The 16,902-nt window shown below is 44.0% G+C and overlaps 2 protein-coding genes across 2 annotated transcripts in view; one reads left to right on the top strand and one right to left on the bottom strand.

Annotated features, from left to right (window-relative positions):
• Positions 1–1,111: 1,111 nt before the first annotated feature.
• On the top strand, positions 1,112–10,612 carry LOC309712090 (mitochondrial inner membrane m-AAA protease component AFG3L1-like). The gene is made up of 16 exons (XM_082542682.1): positions 1,112–1,386; positions 2,889–2,973; positions 3,588–3,670; positions 3,938–4,087; positions 5,600–5,671; positions 6,386–6,510; positions 6,664–6,931; positions 7,716–7,853; positions 7,944–8,097; positions 8,182–8,289; positions 8,617–8,742; positions 8,855–8,965; positions 9,094–9,209; positions 9,333–9,533; positions 9,633–9,827; positions 9,992–10,612. The coding sequence occupies exons 1-16, from the start codon at positions 1,255–1,257 to the stop codon at positions 10,217–10,219; spliced, it is 2,292 nt and encodes a 763-aa protein (XP_082398808.1). The 5' UTR covers positions 1,112–1,254; the 3' UTR covers positions 10,220–10,612.
• Positions 10,613–12,696: 2,084 nt separating this feature from the next.
• The window catches only part of LOC309711573 (voltage-dependent calcium channel subunit alpha-2/delta-4-like), an 82,624-nt gene continuing 78,418 nt past the window's right edge, over positions 12,697–16,902 (bottom strand). The window contains exons 35-40 of the mRNA XM_082541988.1: positions 16,732–16,787; positions 15,437–15,457; positions 15,209–15,326; positions 14,945–15,060; positions 14,527–14,630; positions 12,697–13,525 (exon numbers count right to left, since the gene is read on the bottom strand). Of these exons, the coding sequence (XP_082398114.1) occupies positions 13,430–13,525; positions 14,527–14,630; positions 14,945–15,060; positions 15,209–15,326; positions 15,437–15,457; positions 16,732–16,787 (511 nt within the window). The 3' untranslated portion in view covers positions 12,697–13,429. The remainder of the gene's footprint in view (positions 13,526–14,526; positions 14,631–14,944; positions 15,061–15,208; positions 15,327–15,436; positions 15,458–16,731; positions 16,788–16,902) is intronic.

Below are 16,902 nucleotides of genomic sequence, written 5' to 3'. Positions count from 1 at the left end.
AGTGATGTTATTCTCCTGGAAGTGTCCCTTGTTCTGCAGGCATTGTGTACTGGCGCATTGTCCTGTTGAAAAACTCAATCGTTACCACACAGACGAGGGCCCTCAGTCATGAGGGATGGTCTCTGCAACATCTGGACATACCCAGCGGCCGTTTTTTGCCCCTGCATCTCCTGAAGCTCCATTGTTCCACTGAAAGTAAAAGCACCCCAGACCACTATGGTGCCCCCTCCACCGCTGCGCGTAGAAAACATCTGCCATCAGGACCATCAAGGTTAAATTTTTTCTTATCAGTGAATAAAACTGTCTTCCACCTTTCAGTGTCCCATGCAAGAGAGCACCAAACGTGGCGTTCAAGGAGACGACACCTTTGAAGACATTTTTGTTTTTGAAGCCCTTCAGTCTCAGATGCCGTCTGGTGGTTATGGGGATGCAGTCAGCATCAGTAACGGCCTTAATTTGGATCGAGGATCTTCCACTGTCTTCATGGACAGCCAATTGGATCCTCCGGCTCAGTGCTGGTGAAATTTTGGGTCTTCCACTTGATTTTTTTTGTTCCATAACCCTCAGGATCATTTAAGAAATTGCAAATGACTGTCTTACTGCGTCCCACCTCAGCAGCTATAGCGCGCTGCAAAAGACCCCGCTTATGCAGTTCAACAAGCCGACCACATTCAAAAAGGGAACTTTTCTTTCTCCTTTGCCATCAGTCATGACTCATGACAGTGTGACTACCTGACACAAAATGACAATGAATCCACATTTTGGCTTTTTAAAGGCATGTGGTCCTAAACCTCTGATCGGGACTGTATTAAATAATGTCATGAGGAAAGAAGCGAAGTCATTGCATGTTTTGGTAACAGCACTCGAGCCAGGCTTTCTCTCTAAGCCAATAAGTGACATGCTGTGCTATGAGGACCTGTATGATGCCTGATTGTAATAAATTTATATTTAACACAAATAAATGTGATTTTGTTGAATAAATTCAAAATAGTAATATTGCTGTAGTACATTTGAAAATGAGGAATATGACTGTTTCATTATTGCTAAATATATTTCCTTCAGTAACAATTTCTGACAGGCATTTTATGGGAAGCCTCAAGGGCCTTTACATCATCCTCCGGTTGACATCTCACGCTGTTACTTAATAACACTTGCAGGCGTTACATGAAGGATCCCAGGGACAGAAGTAAGACCAACTAAATAAAAAAAGTTGTGTTTTGTGGCCTGAAAATCTGGGTACGCGGCACAGCGGGGATGTCTCGGCTACTGAGGCTTCTCTCGGCGGCCGCTCTGCCTTTCTGCCGTGCTGGAGGAGCCCGGGCCAGGCTGTCAGCTGTGACCGTAGGACAGCTCTTCAGAGCCGGATACAGAAACTCCACCGGCCCGGTAAGTGACGGAAGGTGTCTGCGAAAGAGTTTTTAAAATTATCATTTTTTTACAGAAATATAAAAATCCACCAGAAACTTAGTCAACGCAAGTTTCCTTTCTGTGTGTTTTAGAAATTTAATTAACTAAATAAACTCGAGGCACGAGTAGCTACTAGCGAGGACGACTGCCTGCCAAGTTTAGTTGAAACAATTGTTTAAAGTCTTTTTCTTTTTTTGCTTAAAAGCAAATTAGTTCAAGCTTTCATCGTGAAGTCATATTTATTTTATACTTGTACCTTTTTTGTTAGTCCCTGAGAAAATCCATTTCAGCAGCTAAACATCATATGAGCTCAATGTCTTCTAATTGGCCAACTTCAGCTCAATTGCCTTACTATGCAGGAGAGCGTAAAGAATAGAAAAGAAAAACCTCATGAGTTTAACATTTTATTCGCTCACGGGCACTTCATTCGGTACATCTTGCTGCTACTGGGTTAGACCTCCCGGGTGAGCTTAAGAAATTAGCATGAGATGGTTTGAGTTTCGTGACGTGGTGCATTTTCCTGCTTGGAAACAGCCGTGAGAAGATGAGTACACGGTGGTCATAAAGCGATGATATGGTCAGCAGCAATACTCAGGTAAAGTTGTTAAGTTGTAGTCAGTTGGTACCCAAAGTCTGCCAACAACATATTCTCCACTCTGTTACTCCACCAGCAGCCTGAGTCATTGATACAAGTGAGGATAGATCCAAGCTTTCATGTTGTTTGAATTAGATTCTGGCCCTACACTCTGAATGTCACAGCAGAAACCGTGGGTCATCGGGCCAGCCAACATTTTTGTAGTCTTCTGTTATCCAGTTTTGGTGAGCCTGTGTGAATTAAATGGTCTGATTCTTATATACTTATTTCTACTCTCCTGGAGTACTCAAAGCAACTATATATACAACATGTCTCATTCACACAAGCACTTCTAAACTCAAGTGCAAACTAATAAACATTCACACACATTCACACTCTGATGAACGAATCTGAGGGCAACTTGGAGTTAGTATCTTTCCCAAGGGTATTTGGCAAGCAGACTGAAGCCAAGGATCGAACCACCAACCTTCCAATCAGAAGATGATCTGCTCTACCACTTAAGCCACCCCGTAAATCCTGAATTACAGCCCTATTGTTAGACGACAGGAGTGGCACCTGGTGGTCTTCTGTTGCTGCCGCTTCAACATGTTGTGCGTTCAGAGATGCCCTTCTGCATACTGAATGTTGGTTGTAAAAAGTGGTTATTTGAGTTACTGTTACATTTTCTCCCCAAGAACCAGGAATGTATTAGTTAGCTATAATATATATAATACAAATATATAGTATATGTCCTTGACTCATTCCCTAATGAGTCAAGGATGGACCCACTGAATGAATGTGACCTCCACTGATTAGAGGTTTATAGTTGCTAAAAGCCATTCTTCAGCAGATTGTTGCTTGTAGATGGTGTCCAGTGTACCAGCGGTGACTGTGTGGTCTTTTTCAGAACATAACTCTGACTCCAGCTAACTTCCTGTCCTGTCGCAGATTCCAGTTAGCTCAGCGACGACTCTACGCCACAGAGCCCAAAGGTGGGATCTGCTTTTCTGTTTTTCTCAAACATCAATAACTATTTAAAAAAACTCACAAAGTTTGTTTCATTTGATATTATTGTGAATAGTTATTCACATTTTTTTTTTTTTTTTTATTACCAAGAATGTGAAAAACAAAACTAAATGGCTAAATACACCTGTGGTATAACGCATTTTAAATTAGACATTTCAAATGCTGATGTTCAATATGAGGAATCTGCTTCTCGAGACTCACGCAAACCTGTGTCAGCCCTGTGACAGGTTGATGACCTGTACAGGTGTACCCTGCCTCTTGCCTTATGACAGCTGGAATCAACTCCAGCACCCCCTGCTGGTCATTTTCCTTTGCAAGGCCAAAATGTGTTTGGTGGCCATCAGAATATATATTTTTTTTTTTAAAATTTTATTATGAAAAAACCCTAAAAATTTACCCGAGTAGCTTCCTCAACTTGAGCCAGTGAGCAGGATCCGGGATGGGGCTGTAACTTCAGATCAAATGCATGTCAAACTGAAATAAGTAATCCAGTTTACAAAAGAATATCCTGATATTTCATGGATAAAAACTGAGAAACTAGAAAAGGAACTGTAGCTAAAATGACATTTCTGAATTTCAGATGGAAAAAAAGGACCAACCGGAGGAGGAGGAGGGAAGAGAGGAGGAGGAGGAGGAAAGGAGTGGTGGAGGCGAATGCAGAAGGTATGTGGTAAACATTGAAAGAACCATTCAGTTTTTATTTTACAAAATAAGTGTAACAGAATTATGAATACAGCCTCAGTTTTCAATATATTTATTTTACGTAACGGGCGAGCAGCCCAACGCTGTTCTTACTCATCTCTTATTTCTTGCAGCTGACCAATTTTTCCTCAAATCAGCGTCATCCTTTCCTCTTTCATTAGCGTGTCATCGCATTAACAAATAATAACCTGCAGGTAACTTTCCTCCTGTGCCTGTGTTGGTCTGCAGGGCGACTTCCCCTGGGATGAGAAGGATTTCCGTTACGTGGCGATCACGGTGGCCGGACTGAGCTCGGCTCTGCTGTATTTCTACTTCAGAGACACCGGCAGAGAGATCAGCTGGAAGGACTTTGTCCACCGCTACCTGGGCAGAGGCAAGGTGAGGATGTTTGCTCCCAGACTGCAGGGATATTTAGTCCTGATTGTAGTGGTTGCTGACAGATGACATGGTACCAGTCAAAGTCACAGAGTGGCTCTAACCAGCCACCAACATGAAGGAAGCTGTTTTTACTCCCGTCCCTTTAACCAAGTGTTCACACAGTGCCCACAGATTGCAAAAATAGCAAAACACACAGAATGCTGTAATTACATTTCAGTAAACACTGGACCGTTCAATCCAAAGCAGAGTTTAAGTTAAGAGTCAAGTTGAATTTGGTGAACCCCTATTATCAGAGTGCATCTTTGTAAGGTGTCTCGGCGCTCAAACTCAAACATTGCCTCCAATCCTCTGTCTGTGTGATGAAATGAAAAGGTGGCTTAATATCAGAAATATTATAATTCTGATCATTTATCAGTACTGACAGTTGTGAGACTTGGAGGTGTAAGCATCACAGCAGATGCCTTTGTGACAAAGTAACTGAGAATAAAACACAGAAAAACAAGAAGGAGATTTTCCTGGCCTGGCTTTTTATAGCAGATGACCTTAAAAATATTCTGCAATTTTTGCATAATTTTAGTGTTGAACAGCAGAAATTAGGCTTTTTTGTCCGAGGTCATTTGAGTAAAAAAAAAGCAAGAAAGACTGCGGCCGACAGCGCTGTAAACAACGGTAGACTGGTGGGTAATAAGTGTGCATGAATTGTGTTGTTTTTTTTTCCTTCTCTTTATCGTGGTGGGAGCAAAACAGCAAAGTAAGAGTGAATTAATGATGACATTTATCAAATGTGAAGTGTAGTTTTGATCTTCTTTTGCTGCTGGTTCAGTGAATTTTGGTTGGAGAGAGACAAAACCTGCAGCTCAGAATCGAGCGCAAAGAAGACGTAAACACAAAGCGCGGACCCGACGCATCAGAATCAGTGAGCTGTCGGCTTTCAGCCACGACGGCATGTCCGTCTACGTGCCGTCGGGTGAGAAAGCCGAGAAAAAGAAAGCTGATTCTGATGCGTCGGGTCTGCTGTGTTTACGTCTTTGTGTGGAATCTGTTACCTGCTTTCATTTACTGTTTGGTAGTTGTTGAAATACTTTTGTGAGCTTTAACCTGAGTTTCTGGCAAAACACATTTATATTTAAAAGTCGATTCAGGATTTAATGAATCGATATCGCTTTATTCAAGCTACTCACCTCCCTCCATCTGCCTGTACTTTCAAACGTACACACGAAGGACCACAGTAATATCTGGACCATGGCCAATCAGACAGGTCCCGCCCCTGACTATCTCTGATTGGTTTAGACCACGATATGGGCATAATGTGTGTCTGTTGTTGACCACACTGAGACTTTCAGAGTTCTTTTTTTGGTTGCACCAGTGCGACCTAGGATTTTTTTTTTTCTTTTTTTTTTTTTTTTTTAGTCACACCATTGAAAAATGTGGTCACATTTGTGACCAAATTGGTCGCACTCTGGAGCCCTGTACTGATGTTTCTGCAGGTTAACAGTTTCATGCTCTTTCCAGGTGGATCGACTGGAGGTCGTCAACAAGCAGTACGTCAGAGTCATTCTGGTGCCGGGAGCCGACACTGATGCGGTAAGGCAAAGCAAACCAATGCTCAAACTGATTTTGAAATAGATTTTTATCCAGCTGTCACAACCCCTAGTGGCTCTTCAAAGTATTGCTTGTGGTCAGTTAATTTGTTTAATTAGCCAAATTCAGTTAAATTTCTTTACATGTTTACATTAAAAAAACTAAGTTTCTTGTTTAAGGATTTTTTTTTTTTTTTAAAGGCACAATCTGGGTGTTATGTACGTTTAGAGAAAGCCTGAAAGAGTTTGGGCAGCTAGTGAAGTTTAAAAAGTAAAACAAATGTAACCAGAGTAACCATTGACCACTAGTAGTCATGTGAAAACAACCATCAAATTCGCCCCATCATCCGACCGTCCAGTGTAGACCAAAGTGGAGATGTTTGGCACATTTGGAGAAAACTGAACAGAGCATATTCGCACAAAAGCCTCATACTAACTGACAGCACAGTGGAAAGGCTGATGATTTGGGCTTAAAGTGGAATCTTCAGATGTATAAAAAGTGTCACAGTGAGGTGCTGCTACATACAGTACAAGTCAGTATTAATTACTCTGTCAGACATTCCCTGAGGTTTTTAACTCATTAAAAATGTCAAAGTTGCACAAAGACTATTTTTATTTTGCATAGATTAAAAACCCAAATGGCCTAGGAACAAGTAAGTCGCACAGTTCAAGCTACCTTTCTCTAGTTGAATGATGCATGATGTTTTTTGTCCCTCAGAGTTACGTCTGGTTCAACATCGGCAGCGTCGACACATTTGAGAGAAACCTCGAGACGGCAGTTCTGGAACTCGGAATGGAGTCAACGCACCGACCTGCTGTCGTCTACAGCTCTGAGAGTGATGGGTGGGTTTGGACACACAAACGCAGCATGCATTATGTCAGCCAGAGACTTTAATCAGGGGTAAAATCTTTATTAAAAAGGGCCTAACAACCTCAGTTTCTATAATAACATTTGTGAAAAAGTAGCTTTCCTAATGCTGCTTTTTCTTCCTTCAGCTCTTTCCTGTTGAGCATGATCCCGACCGTGCTGCTGATTGGCTTCCTGCTCTTCACGCTGCGGCGGGGACCAATGGGAGGAGGCGCTGGAGGTGGTAGGAATCCATTTAGCATGAGCGAGTCAACAGCCAAGATGATGAAGGACAACATCGAAGTGAAGTTCAAGGATGTGGCTGGTTGTGAGGAGGCCAAGCTGGAGATAATGGAGTTTGTGAACTTCCTGAAGAACCCGCAGCAGTACCAGGACCTCGGAGCTAAGATCCCCAAGGTAAAAATCCGAGCTTTGCAGACACGGACTTTTCATCTGGTGGAATTTTTGTGGTACTGCTGCCTTTTGCATCACGAGATTTACAGCATGTTTTGGAAAATATTTTGTTTGACATCCTCCCTGTGAAACTCCCACTATCGCCATATTTTCCTTGTTTATATCTGGTAGTATATAAACATGCATGAATTAGGTCTAGACAACTTTATATTTCCATGGCAGCCTTTATTTGATGGTTACAATAAAGTCGTTTTAACCTCTCGATACATCAAGTGTATTCAATAGATCTCCCACCCCTAGTTTCTGCGATACCAATAACTTTGACTGCATTTGATCATCTGTTTTATTTATGACTTTGCTTACAATCTTGTTTGTCTGCATTGCTTTGCTCAGATATGTGTAGAAATGCTTATGAAGAGTTTATTTCACATTGATGAGTCCCTGCTGCACATTTTATTAATAAAGCTTTTACTGTAGTCCATTTTTCAGAGTTTTGTTCCATTCTGAGGATAAAGTACTTTTATTTGAGCACATTATTAGTGTAAAAACACTGAGCTGTTTTCCCTGCTGTGTGTTGGAAATTCTGGACTCTTAACAGTTTTAATCCTGTTGTAGGATCCGAAAAGAAAAATCCAAAAACGAAACCTGAAATGAAATCAGTCATTATTCGTAAAGATACAGGCTAAAGACGAGGCATTTATAAATTAGTGCCGTTTTTTTGAGGGGCAGTTTGTCTTGGATGTGAACTTCTCTCAATCACTCTTAACTGATGCCGTTTTTATCTCAGGGAGCCGTGCTGTCCGGACCTCCTGGTACGGGAAAGACTCTGCTGGCCAAAGCTACAGCTGGAGAGGCCAACGTCCCCTTCATCACCGTCAACGGCTCCGAGTTCCTCGAGATGTTTGTGGGCGTCGGTCCGGCCCGAGTAAGTGAATGAACCCGGAGCAGATCCTGGAGCATCTGAGATGACTCTGTTCAGACACTGAATGTTTGACTGTTCTCTCTCCTCATGAAGGTGAGGGACATGTTTGCCATGGCGAGGAAGAATGCCCCCTGCATCCTCTTCATTGATGAGATCGACGCAGTGGGGAGGAAGAGAGGAGGGGGGAACTTTGGGGGTCAGAGTGAGCAGGAGAACACCCTGAACCAGCTGCTGGTGGAGATGGATGGTAGGCAAGCTGCATTTTTGAAGTGGAACATACTATCCCCCCCAGCCCCCCATTAGATTTAAGTGTCTTCATCTTTTTCTACAGGTTTTAACACCGCCACGAATGTGGTGGTCCTGGCTGGAACTAACAGACCGGACATCCTGGATCCTGCTCTGCTGAGGCCAGGACGCTTCGACAGACAGATCTACATAGGTAAGCAGAGTCTTTACTGCCTTACTGCAGTCTCCACATCTTAAAGTATTGGAAAGTGCCCAAATCATTCTCCCACTAACCACAGTGCTGCCAGTTGGTGTGAGGTGTTGATTTGCTCTTGGCATTCTCCGAACATGCCATTTAGAAACCTGATTAAGTGTAAACATGGCAGCGAAATGTACCTACGAGGGATATCTGGGTTTTCCAATGTGATCAGCCTGCTGGAGGACGCATGCGGTGCCCTGTAAAATCATGCTCATGTTGAAGCTCCGCAGAATAAGTTTTAGTTGGAATGCAGAGGAAGAATTCTCTCCTGTCTTCTGTCAGGTCCGCCGGACATCAAAGGCAGGGCGTCCATCTTTAAAGTCCACCTGCGACCAATCAAACTGGATCCCAATCTGGACAAAGACGGTCTTTCAAGGAAGATGGCAGCTTCCACACCGGGATTCACTGGTTTGTAACAGTTGGCTCGAATAACAACAATGTAACGGCACTATCGCAAAAATGTTCTTTTATTTTGAATCATTATATTTGATGACTGTTTTTTCCCGTTTGAATGAATCAGGAGCTGACATCGCTAGTGTCTGCAACGAAGCAGCTCTGATCGCAGCCAGGCACCTGAACCCATCCGTCAACAGCAAACACTTTGAACAAGCCATCGACCGGGTCATTGGAGGTGAGTGTGACATCACCTAGTACGTGACGGCTGTGTACGGTTGTTTCTTGTAATGGTCTTTGTGTGGTAAACGGGACAGTTTGTATCTGACGTCCTTACAGTCTGACTCCCGGGTTGTTTGCTTTCAGGTCTGGAGAAGAAGACTCAAGTCCTGCAGCCCACAGAAAAGAAGACCGTCGCCTATCACGAGGCCGGTCACGCCATCGTCGGGTGGTTCCTGCAGCACGCTGACCCTCTGCTCAAGGTAGGAGCTCTGTGCGTGCTTGGGCTGTGTCGTTTCTGTTATGACTCCAGCTGCTCTGTAAATCTCCACCAGTTACAGGTGTAGATGGAAGCTGTGGGTTAACCACACATGGTTTGTATCCAGGTGTCGATCATCCCGCGGGGGAAGGGTCTGGGTTACGCTCAGTACCTGCCTAGGGAACAGTACCTGTACACCAAAGAGCAGCTGTTCGACAGGATGTGCATGATGCTGGGAGGGCGTGTGGCTGAGCAGGTTTTCTTCGGACGGATCACCACCGGAGCTCAGGACGACCTGAAGAAGGTCACGCAGTCTGCCTACGCTCAGGTACGCACATGTGACTAAAAACACACTCCCTGTTTGATTCCCACCAGCAGAAGAGTGCTGTTTGTGCCATAACGCATCGCTCTGCACCCTGATTTGCAGGTGGTGCAGTTTGGGATGAGCGAGAAGGTGGGACAGGTGTCGTTTGACCTCCCCCGACAGGGCGAGGTAGTCATGGAGAAGCCGTACAGTGAGGCGACAGCAGAGATCATTGACGAGGAGGTCAGAGAGCTGATAAATCGAGCGTACGAGCGCACCCTGCAGCTCATCCAGGACAAGAAGGACCTGGTGGAGCTGGTGAGACTGTCTAATACGCAAAAACACAACCTCAGATAAACGCAGAGTATTCTTTCCATGATTCATAGTTCAAGTAAGGATGAACTGAAGCCCAGATGTGGGGCTTCAGTTCATCCTCTGTCTGAAACAAACCAGTTAAGCTCCACCTCTGCTGTGATCCTCAGGTGGGGAAGCGCCTGCTAGAAAGGGAGGTGTTGAACAAGGCTGACATGCTGGAGCTGCTGGGCCCTCGGCCGTTTGAGGAGAAGTCAACGTATGAGGAGTTTGTGGAGGGGACCGGGAGCTTCGAGGAGGACACGAGCCTGCCGCAGGGCCTCCGAGACTGGAACCAGGAGAGAGGAGGGGAGGCGGAAGACAAAAATTCAACTCAGGACAAACGGCAGGCCATCTAGAGTCCAAAAAACACCCAACACGTACCAGCTGCAAAATAAAAAAAAAAAAAAAAGGTCTGACAGAGTCTGGGAGGTCTGGGGGAGGTACTGGGTTTAGGAGGAGCACGTGGCCATTCACCCCGATTTGTTCTACCTTCAAGAAACTTTCTCTAGTTTAACACGTTTAAGATAAGGTGAAATTAACATGTTCATGAACTTAAACATAAAAATACAAGATTTCACCAGGTCATTTCACAGATTTCAATAAAATTGTGCTTTTTATTCAGTCAACTTTAACTTTACTTGTCCGTCCTGCAGAGGATCCATACCGCACAATCTGAGACAGCTGCACTGCTCGTTAGTGCTCTGTCTTTAAAATGTAAATAGTTGGTGACCTGTATAACTAATATGAAGGTTGGTGGTTATAATTTCCTACTACTTGTTAAAAATTGTATTTTAATATATAACTGTATTGATATTCTGCTCTGGCATCACGTCCACGCGGATTTGATTTTAATTAGATGCTAAAATAAAGTAAGGAAGTGGGCAAACGGGCAATGTTGGGAGCACCTCAGATACCTCCTCCTCAGATCCACCAGTCTCTGGTCAGCCTCTGCTTGTAGAATTTGTCCAGAGGTTCCTTCTTTCCAACATCTGGGCAGGAATTTGCTCCAGAATGCCTTTAAGACTCAAACAGGAGTCTAGAATGTACACGATGCGCATTTAAACAGTGCATACAGACTGACTCTTCCTTTATTTATTCTTCTAAAGGGGAGACCCCTTCCTGACCGATGCCTTGCTGATAATGAGGATTATTTTCTGTGTCCAGACTAAAAACACTGGATCGTTTTTAAACTTTTCTTTTTGTGGACAGCAGTTACTCTTCATACTGACACGAAGAGTCGTCGGACCGAAACACCTCAGCAGCATCCGTCACTTCGGATTTCTTTTTGTACAAACGTTTTGATCATATTGATTTTTGTGTGATGTTAACAGAAAATAAAAAATGGAACATTTCGTGTAAGTTATACTGATTTAAAGTAAAAATCCCCCTAAAATACTGAAACACAGACCGTCAGTGATGGCTGCAGGCGTCGCATTTCAGCCCCAACGCGAGCCGTTCCCCTCAGAGTTAAAGGCTCGTCTTATTTTATGTTTTAAATTTTCATCGGCAGCATCCCTGAAGGGACTGAAACTAATTAAGCTTATCTCGCTAACGAATACTTTGAAGCCTGTTAGCATCCAAATGAGACGAGCGCCTCCTGGAAGTCTCCCAGCACAGGAGATAGATACTTCATGTCCTGATTTGTGTAAACTGATTTTTCATTTTTAAGATGGATTTTCAGGTTATTAATAAGCTTTATATTGGAAGATGGAGCCCCTACAATGTTAGAGGGGGAACTCGTACAGCTCCAGCGAGGAAGAACCCGCTGGTGTCGGGCATACGGAAAGGCAGCCTTATATATAAACACATGGGGAGTAGATAAGAACTACTGAGCCTATTGCAATAATAACCAATAATAATGTTGTAGAGTAGTAACAAGAATCATAACTTGGATTTATAGAGCACCCTTCAAAGTACCCGAGGTTTCTTTAGACACAGAAAAAAGGCTTCAGTGAGCATGTGACATTTCAGCTGCTTTTTGAGATGGAGGATCACAGATCTCAGAGGGGCGCATGTTTCAGAGTGAAAGCCCTGCTCCCAAAGGGCCGCTGTCTGGAGTGCTTGATGGAGAGTGAGCATTTGTACTGAGGAAGGTAGAGTCCAGCGTGGGGAGAAGAATGTCTGATGAGTCCTGGGGAGCAAAAGCACGAAGGGATTGGCATGTGAGGAGGATTTTATAGGACATACGGGCTTTCACTGGGAGCCAGTGGAGGTGCGTAGCTAAGGGATGATTCAGGGTCACCTGATCCAGCCCTAACTACTCTGTCACAGACGAGCCTGATCTTAAAAGTGGGACAGCTGAAGGCTCTGCCTCCCATCCTACTTTTAAAAACTCGAAGAGTGTAGTGTAATGTAAGCCTGCAGCGTGAGAGCGACGCGCTCTGTCCTGATAATGAGGCGCTCTGAGGTCTTTAAGATGTGAGTCTGATCAGTCAGGACTTTGTATTTGAGGAGAAGGATGTGAAATTCAGAATTTAACAGGGAACCAATGAAGAGAAGCTAACATGAGCGTAACATGATCTCTTGCAGCGCTGTTGTGCATTTACACCTGCTTCACATAGCAGCTGATCAGCGGTGCAGAGGTAAGAGCCCATGAGCTCTGTAAGAAAATAAGGTCTGCATTTCACCAGTGTTGTTTTAATCAGCAAATCAGTGTCACACCAGTTTTGGGAAGAAGATCAAGGTTGGAATTTCCAGTTAATGACAGAAAATATACAATGACGGTGACTCTGAGAATACAATTTTATTTATAGAGCCAAATCACAACAACAGTCGCCTCAAGGCGCTTTAGTTTTCTTTGTAAATGTGAAAAAACCACAAACATGCTGCTGTGTAAAGTGAAAAATGTTTTTTTTTATTGTGTTGACATTCCGAACAGTCCCAGTACATCTTTATCTATAAAAACTAATCCCTGAATGCTGTAGCTTCATATCCACCTAAAGCCGCGACACCGCTTCTGTCTCAGCCAACAAAATCAGCGAGACGTCACTTTCTCTCCATCTTCATCTTTAACAGGCTGGCGCCGCGCTCCTCAGTGAGTCACAGCGTTTCCTTGCATATGGCGTGCGGCATCTTCTGTTAACCTTTGACCCTTAAAGCTGCTGAGAAAGTCTTTGAGTGTTTAAAGTTCTGCTTTTTTTTTTTTGTCCGAATTTGAGAGTTTTGGTAAATCGAGGCTGTAAAACTCTACGTTTACACATCAGTTCTCTATCAAAAAGCTACAAAGGTGCTACATTCTTGTTCGGGTGTAATGGCAACGCGTCTCCACGCACAGGCTGCACTGTCCAGGAGGGGGTCCCCCCCTTATCATTTCTCCTCCAGCTGCAGAGCCACTGCAAAGCTGATCCAGAGTCCGTTTAGTCTATTACAGGTTTTAAAGAAAACCTTGTGTAGCCCTTTATTTGTGCTGCAAAGTGAGGCCGATCAGCAGCTGAGACAGTTTCTCCGTCCAAGTTTGTCTCTTATTCAAGTTTAAAAAAAAAAAAAAAAGTCCTTTGGCTACCTGCTGGATGTTTAAGTCTCCACCTCACTGTCATGTTCATCTTGATTAGTGGGTTCATTTTGGTTTAGAACTCAGCGACCAATGAGATGAGCAGAGAGGCAGAGAAGAGAGAGAGCGACAGGGAGATGGCTGCCGCCCCGCCGCAGTCCTTAGCGTTCTCCTGTAGGACGAAACAAATGTGATGCTCAGTCCTTTCATAGCAGTTTCTCTGAGTACATCAGCGTTCACCTGTTTCACCACACAATCTTTAGTTAGCTTTACAGAATGAACAGCAGATGACTTGATGTATGAACGGTCAGTGAAGTTGATTTTTCTGTCCATACTCTGGACTCATTTTAGCATACATCATATGCTAACCTGTGCATACTTAAAGCGAGTAGACCTACAGTATCACAGTTTTTCTCTTTTTCTCTCTTTTTTTGCTTTTCTTAGATGCACTCAAACTTTCTATTTACATGGGGCAGCCAATCAAACGACAGCTGGGTTAAAGGGAGGAGGAGCTAAAAACAGCTTACTTCAGACTTGAGTGCTAGAAAATAAGGCAACATATTTTTGGTTTGGCTTCTTTAGTTCTGAACCAACTGATGCAGAGTCTGAGATATTTAACCCACAGTCTGAGTGTTCCTTTGGAGATCATCCTGACATCCTGATAAATGATGCACCACAGTCCAGTGTAAGCAGTAGATTATTACAAGCTATGACCCATCATGCAAACCTCTTCTAGGGGAGTCCAAGAATAAAAATAAGGAGCTGGATTTGTGCCCAATACATCTGCTTTAAACAGCCATCAAGTGTGACGGGACTGATGTTAGAGATTATACACAAGCTGCAACAACGACTGTTAAATGATTAGTGGAACGTTTAAAGTGAAGAATTTGAATCCCTTAAAAAAAATCACTCTTAACAAAAGAGGTGATGTTCTGCTTTTCAGCTGACTCAAGGATTTGTTGGATGTGCTGCAGGACAGAGGTGCATCAGTACCCGATTGACCCTGAGACCTGCTTCCCCTTTATTTCACACACAGACACACACAGCTTATGTGTTGTTGCTAGTTTTCTGTGTGAGATTCTTTATTTGCCTTTAAAATCACCACGTTTGTGTTTGTTAAATAGTCTTGCAGTTCTTTTGCGTTCACAGTCAGCAGTGGGGCTCAGCACTGACCTTTGGGTGGTAGGCGTGGCATGACTGAGGGCGCCGTCGCACCTTCTGGGATCTCATCCTGTTGCACTTCACTGTGGCGTTATGTTCACAGATATTAAGGAAAACTGGAAGCTCGCTGTGAAATAAATATATAATGGGGACGAAATTTTGTAGAAACAAAGCATGACGTAAATCTGAAGTTTCAAAGCCTCAGCTAAGAGCAAACAGATGTTGTGAGACTGCTCAGATAATCTATTAATGTTCTCATCATTGGCTGTGGAGTGCCAGTGAACTGCATCACTGATCTGAGGGAAAATAAGGAGATTACAGCACAAATGTGATTTTCCAGGCTGAATGCAGTCTTGCCCTCCCTGCAGTATTTGTGACTGTAAGCATCCAGCAGGGGGCAGCATTTTGCTGCTGAGAATGTGAAGGATATATTTGATCTCTTTGGGCTCCAGCAGAATGGCTCCATACTGACGGGAGCAGTCACAGTAGGCCTGAGTCACGACCAGAACCAGGTTACTGTCAGGAATCTGCTGCACCACAAACATCCTGAAACGCAAAGAAGGCCGCAGTCAGTCACTGCCAATCATTCAATTATGCTTAAGTTGAAACTTCCTCGATTTAAGACCAGATTAACAAACTATGAATGAAGCTTGTTTTGATTTTTAAAGTGTGTGTGTGTGTGTGTGTGTCATACTTCTGGCAGCGTCCACACTTGTTGAGGCTGTTGGCCTCTCTGACAGACGGGTCGTACATGAAGCCTGGGTAAGCTGTGTCGCAGGGTTGCAGCGCGTCCAACTTCTTCTGCTTATGAGCTGTGGACACCACACACACACGTACACACGTTACACAGCATCGCTACACCTGAGATGGCTAGTCCCACTTTTTGATGAGCACAAGATGCCCACAGATGTGCTGTACTCACATGTGTGATAGCCAGCTTTGGCTGAACAGATGAAGATGGATCACAGTGACGACACAGACGGCACACGGAGGTGATGAAGGTGAGGATGGTGATGGAGAGATGATGATGAAGATGAGTAATTTATTAATGAGACCAAATGAAAACAAAACTTTTCTAATCCTTTTCTTTCATAATTTTGTTCTGTAAAGTTTCAGCCTCTGGAGACACGACACTGACACCTGTGCTCACTAATGTGATAACGATGGAAAGGATCACCAAAGACACTGAGTTCATCCTGAGAGGAGCACGAAAACCTCTTGAATTGCTCTACATATTTTTCCAGACAGCTACAGCATGCTGCCACCTACAAATATTCCTCCACTAATATGAGGTGCAATGATAAAGTTAGGCACATAACTCTGTATAAATAACAGAAAATGTATCCAGCCACCTCCTGTAGCTCTTTGGGGTAAATGCTGAGGTGCTGCTGAGCCAGCTGAGAGACATAGTTCCTCCACTTAGCTGGACACGCTTCATCAGCCACGAGGCATCCAGGAAAATCCTGGTCAGATGCTGAACCACCTGAATGGACTCAGGTTAATTGGGAGGAGACAGAGCTCTTTACCCCATCTCTAAGGTGGAGCCCAGACACCCATCACATGGATTACTCTTTTTGTCAGGTCATGGTCCTACATGAGAGGATGATTTGCCGTTATGGTGGCGGGGTGGGTAAAGGATTTTTTCTGCTCAAGTAACCCCATGAGCTATGCTGTCTGAGGCAGTTTGGCACCAGTAAGGTCCAAACTATCGATTGAGCAGGAGGTCAGGATGCGATTCCCTATGAAGAGAAAAACAAGGGGCCTGTTCTAACCAAGCAGACTGTATCCGGCCTAACCCAAATGGCCCTGCCTTCCTTTGGCTCCCATGGTCTGCTGTTACTTTCAGGATCAGGCAGCAGTCAGAGGTGGAGCTCATGGTGCTGTGATCCCCAGTTACCAGTACTGGTTGTAGGGATACATTGAGAGTGGTTGTTGTTCCCCTTCACAGGGTTGTGCCGTGTTAGATCCACTGTAATCAGACTGATCTCTACTGTAATGTCCTGAGCAAGCATCGACCTGTGGGACTGAAAATGAAACCAATTTGCTAAAACGTGCAGCTCCACTAATGACCTCTTGAGGCTGCCTCGAAAAAAGAGGCAATCCCAAACCAGCGCTCCTCATAAGATTTAACTTCCCGAGATACAAAGACTTCCCAGATTTGATGGTGATTAAGTGCACTGTCAGAGAACTTGACCAGTCAGGTCAGTCTGAGCTTACCATCCACAAAATAATCAGAGTGCCAGAGACCACAGAGGTTAAAGTCCAGCAGGAACCTGACAGAGACACAAAAACACCTTGTTAAAGACAAAAAAGCACCTGACATCCAGCAGCAGTAAGTGCTGTGAGGTAAACTGTGAAACAACTGAGGCACAAAGCAAAATTTAACTC

This window comes from Aulonocara stuartgranti, assembly GCF_965226115.1.
Source record: "Aulonocara stuartgranti genome assembly, chromosome: 7".
NCBI lineage: Eukaryota > Metazoa > Chordata > Actinopteri > Cichliformes > Cichlidae > Aulonocara > Aulonocara stuartgranti.
Note: the sequence above shows the minus strand (reverse complement) of the source record. Positions and strands in the feature narration are given on the sequence as shown.